The 4888-nt window shown below is 45.5% G+C and overlaps 1 protein-coding gene across 1 annotated transcript; it reads right to left on the reverse strand.

The window, feature by feature from the left end:
• Positions 1–623: 623 nt before the first annotated feature.
• LOC123181993 (uncharacterized) lies at positions 624–4888 on the reverse strand. The gene is made up of 2 exons (XM_044594416.1): positions 4780–4888; positions 624–2770 (listed from the first exon to the last, which is right to left on the reverse strand). The coding sequence occupies exon 2, from the start codon at positions 2737–2739 to the stop codon at positions 853–855; it is 1887 nt and encodes a 628-aa protein (XP_044450351.1). The 5' UTR covers positions 2740–2770; positions 4780–4888; the 3' UTR covers positions 624–852.

The following is a 4888-nucleotide window of genomic DNA, read 5'->3' on the forward strand; positions in this document are numbered from 1 at the left end:
ATCACCTTAGGTAGGTAGGCAGCCCCTTTGGCGGGCACCGCAGGAAGTTCGGCCGAGCAGGTCGCTCATTCAGCGATTGTTCTAGACTGTATCACATCGCACAGATGTCATGGCTAATCTAGCAGCTTTATCTCCAGCAATCCAAAATAATACGGAGAAGATAAATCCCAAAAGTTAGGCTTTTGTAAATGGCAAATCAAACATTTTTTATGACAATTTTGATTGGCGCAAAAGAGGCAACTTTAGTTGACAAGCAATTTTCTGGCAACAAGCAAACCACAGACGGATTTGCCGTGCTTATCTACTAAACTTGCCATCCTCGCGTCAACTAAAGTTGACATGAAAAACGTTCAATTTTCAAACATTTCGGGATTACCTGGATCCAAAAAATATATGCATCTGCTTTCTCAACCTTCGTAAACGGATAATAGATTGGACTAGAAACCTCGAGTAAGCTACATACTGGCCAGTTCTTTTAGCGGATTAAAAAATAAGCTGCCTTCTCAGCTTTCCCCAGCCTCAACAAATTTAAAAAGCGACTTATTTTTTAAGCTGGGGAGACAGCTAATTTTTTAAGCCGCCCAAAAGAACTGGCCATTACTAAGAGAGAAAGCGTCCATCCATTTCAGCAAAGATAGCTTCAATTTCTTTCTTCATTTGCATGCACATGGACTCCATAGAATGAAGACTTATCTCGGCCAACAGTCAAAGGTACACAAACACGGTTCAATACACAAGAAGTAAAACTCTTTTCAACCAACTCCAACGAGACAAAAACAAGAACAGAAACAAATGACATCTCTTACTTTTTTCTTATTCAATGACTTCTTTCTTACCTACAGGGTTCCGGAACTAGGAAGATCCTCCCCTGCAGAAAGAAGGCCACTCATAAGGGCGGGGTGATGGAGCAGGCTCCATTGGAAGACCACTGCTGCTCTCATGCAACCCATTCATGCCTCCCGCACCACCAAGGCCAAGGTTCCCCCCAGCAGGCCTTGTGGATCTGCCGCCCATGAACATGGTTGACCATGTGTCAGACAGCCATTCGCTCTTCGCTGCAGGGTTTAACAATGTTGTGTCGAGGCTCCAATCTATTGAAGTGTAGTCGCATGGTGCTGGCGCGTTGCTTCTCCAATCAGCATGAGATAAAGCTGAAGACGGCTCGGATGAGCTCCATCCTCCTCCTCTGAACGTCCCATGTGCCGACGCCCCAGCCTGGGAAGATGATGCACCTCCAGGACCCCATGTGCCACCCCAACCATTAGCAGCCAGCTCCACAGGATTGGAAACAAAACTTTGTTGATGGTTTGCATGCATGAACTGCTGCTTGGCAGAATTAGCATTCTCCAAACTCATATTACGTAGTCCATGCCCTAAACCACCATTCAACATCATATCCACCCCTGATGCGCCATTCATGTACCATTCCCTTGAAGGTTGCTCTGATGCAAACATACTATGGCTTGTGGATGGTAGACTTTGCTTGGCAGCTGCCGATTGAGGACGCTGCATTACAACTACTGGATCTCGCAAGCTTCCGTTATGCATTGCACTTTTCATCTCATTGCCTGCTGCCACATGTCGTGTTTCTGCCTTAATTTGTGGGACTGCAACAGGCACCGGAGATGATGTCACATAAGGAGCTGATGGAACCAAATTGGCAATAACCCGCCTCTTCTCGGGTTGAAAAAATTGTTGACGGACCAAATCTGACTTCACTGTTGTGGCCAATGGTTGAAACCCTTTAACTGCAGGTTCTTTCGGGCCACTACCATTTACTAAAAGCTTGTAGTTTGGGTCCTTCTCATCTCTCCTCATTTGCTGAGGCCCTACTGAAGAGAACCCATTTGTTTGAGGCCTTGCTGGGTTCTGCGCAAGCATGACCTGCTGCTTGTTAACCAAGCCACTTGAATCACCCGACACTTCAGGCTTAGATGCGGTTGTTGCTGATTCTTGCTTCTGTGTCTTCAAGGCCTCCTCAGCCTTTTCTAGATCACCCTCGGAAGAAACAATAGCCCTTTCTACCTCTTGCTTTGTACACTTAAATTTCGCCTCCAGGATCACAATCTTTGCGAGCTCATCAGTTATATCAATCTTCAAATTAGCTCCAGACTGTTGAGCTGCTGCAGCTTGCTGCTTCGTTTCATCACTGCCATCAAAATTACATAGCCAGGTAACAGACTCCTCAAGACAGCCCTCGTTATGTATAAGGGCCATGGTTGCCTGGTCTGATGAGAAACCCATTGCAACAAGCTTCTGAGCAAGTGTCTCCAACTTTCTGGACATTAGGTATCCCTTGCAACGCTCGTGCAATTCCTGGGCACGCCTCTCCTTCTGCCTTTGATGCTTCTTCTCATTCTTTTGTCTGATCTTCTCACGTTTATCAAGATCACATCCAGGAATAGAGTCCACTCGAGGTGCGGTGCTGGTTGATTTTTCCTTTGTATCTTCTGACTCTCCAGAACAGCTACCATTATTTGAGGTGCAATCAAAGTCCCCTGTACCATGCGAGCTACGAGAATGCTCGTCTATTTCATCTGTATTCCTCAACTTTTCGTTACCCTGGCTACCCAGCAAAGAGGATGATGGCTCCAAAAGATGAAATTTTCCAGAGAGGTTATTAAAAGTACTTGCACCAGTGCTATTCCCCACTGGCTTGACAGCCACCTTAGGTTGCTCTTTTGCTGCTTTGAAAGCAGCTGCCCTATCCTTTGCCTTGGATTTGGATGCAGACGGCATTTCCAAAACGAACAGCCGAAAGGTTGTTTACCTGCAGCCAAGTTTCAACAAAAATTATCACTCTAGTAAAATATATATATATATGTTCTTTTCTACCAAAAATGATAATATACCCATCTAAGCACACCTTAATTCCAAGAATAAAACATTATAGTTTATAGACAAAAACTCCAGAAAATTGTTTAAGAAGTTGTCATCTGAATAATCGCTATATGCCTGGTTGACAATGAGTGGAGTATGAGATTTTCAATGGAACACAAGTTGATCATAGAGATCCAAGAAGCGTACTACGATCCTAGCATTTGGCCCAGTATTTATTAGCGCTCCTCACCTTGACATGCTGATCAATAGCACAATCTGTGCTTGGATAAGCACAGCTCAATTAGTTACGCTTAGAAAGTATTCAGCTGACCCAATAGAGTTTCTAAGAATCAAAATACTACCAACTATTCAGGATAACAGGGAAGCTTTGCCCTCAAACAAAGTAGAAACATTCAAACTGTTGCAACTAAGTACCTCTTCCTGGCAGTGGTTCTAGATAAGCAGATGTTTCTAAAAGCGGATGCATGTCAAAAATCATGAAAACTAATGCAGCTCGTCAAAAACCTCTCAAAATCAAATAATAATAATAATAATAATAATAATAATAATAAATAATTTCATTCCAGTGACTCATATTTACAGTTGCATTACTTCCTTATTTTTGTTGCTTATTTTTCATTAGGCATATCCAAGGCAACCTTTTTCCATTTTATCTACGGGAGCAAATAAGTCATAAATTTATAGTTTACACACACCGGAGCACAAAGTAGGAACTAGATAAACCGTGAAGTGACAGAATCTGTTCACCTACCCCAGTCTACAAGTTCCAAACAGCAAGGCTGACCCAAGCATCCGTTACATACAAAAATTAATTCACTAGCGTCTATATTACAGCTGACGTCACAGCAATTAAGAGGCCCGATAAGCCGCTAGCGAAAGCATACTGAGTTGCCCACATGGCAAGTACTGCAGAATTACTTTGCTATATAAAGCAAGCTACATAAGCTTAATTAGTATGGCGCCACTTCGGTTTGACCTCAATCTCTTCGTATCGTAACCTTTCTTCCGACATACAAGCCACATTTAATTGTGACTGGTTATCATAATCAACTAACGGAATACGACAATTGACCTCAATCTCTTCGTATCGTAACATTTCTTCTGACATACAAGCTACATTAAATTGTGATTGGTTATCATAATCAACTAACGGAATACGACAATTGACCTCAATCTCTTCGTATTGTAACCTTTCTTCTGACGTACAAGCTACATTAAATTGTGACTGGTTATCATAATCAACTAACGGAATACGACAATTGACCTCAATCTCTTCGTATCGTAAACTTTCTTCCGACATACAAGCGACATTAAATTGTGACTGGTTATCATAAGCAACTAACGGAACACGACAATTGACGCATAACGACAAAGCTAGCGGCCAACATATTTACTACAACACATAACGCGACAAGTAGTTTCGCCGTATGAGTTGCTTGCACCAGTAGCTTTAAAACCAGCTTCCGCATCCCCATGGTCCTATAAAACCTAGCACCAAATCTAAAGCCAGCAAAAAACAGGGAAACTATCTATGTCCTCCTATAAAACAGGAACAGCCCAGCAGCACAACAGCTCCATGGTTCCCCCAATACATGACGAACACAGGGGAACCCCTGGAATCCAAGCACGTCCGAAATTCACAACGATTAGCGACGCGGGGCATCAGCCGAGCCCGAGGGACATGCGCCCCCTTGACGCCCCTCGGCCTCCGACGCCGCCAGGCCGCCGGAAAGCGCGATCCCATGGCGCGGGACCGCCCAGGTCGAGCGAATTCAGCGGCGGGCACGGCACCCGGACACGCGCCGGGCGCCGCCCCACGACGAGCCGCATTCCGCCGCGCCCCTAGATCAAACCGCGGGGCGCGACGCCACGCTCCTGGACCGAATCGAGACTTAGAGGGATCGGGGGAGAGGGGGGGAGGCGAGCGGAGGGGCTTACCGGAGGCGGCGGCGGGAGGGGCGTAGGGTTTTGGCGGCGGCGGCGGCGGCGGCGGCGAAATCGAGGGGCGGGGAGGGATTTGGGGGTGGGGCGAGTTAGGGTTTGGTTG

Source organism: Triticum aestivum, chromosome 1D (assembly GCF_018294505.1).
Source record: "Triticum aestivum cultivar Chinese Spring chromosome 1D, IWGSC CS RefSeq v2.1, whole genome shotgun sequence".
NCBI lineage: Eukaryota > Viridiplantae > Streptophyta > Magnoliopsida > Poales > Poaceae > Triticum > Triticum aestivum.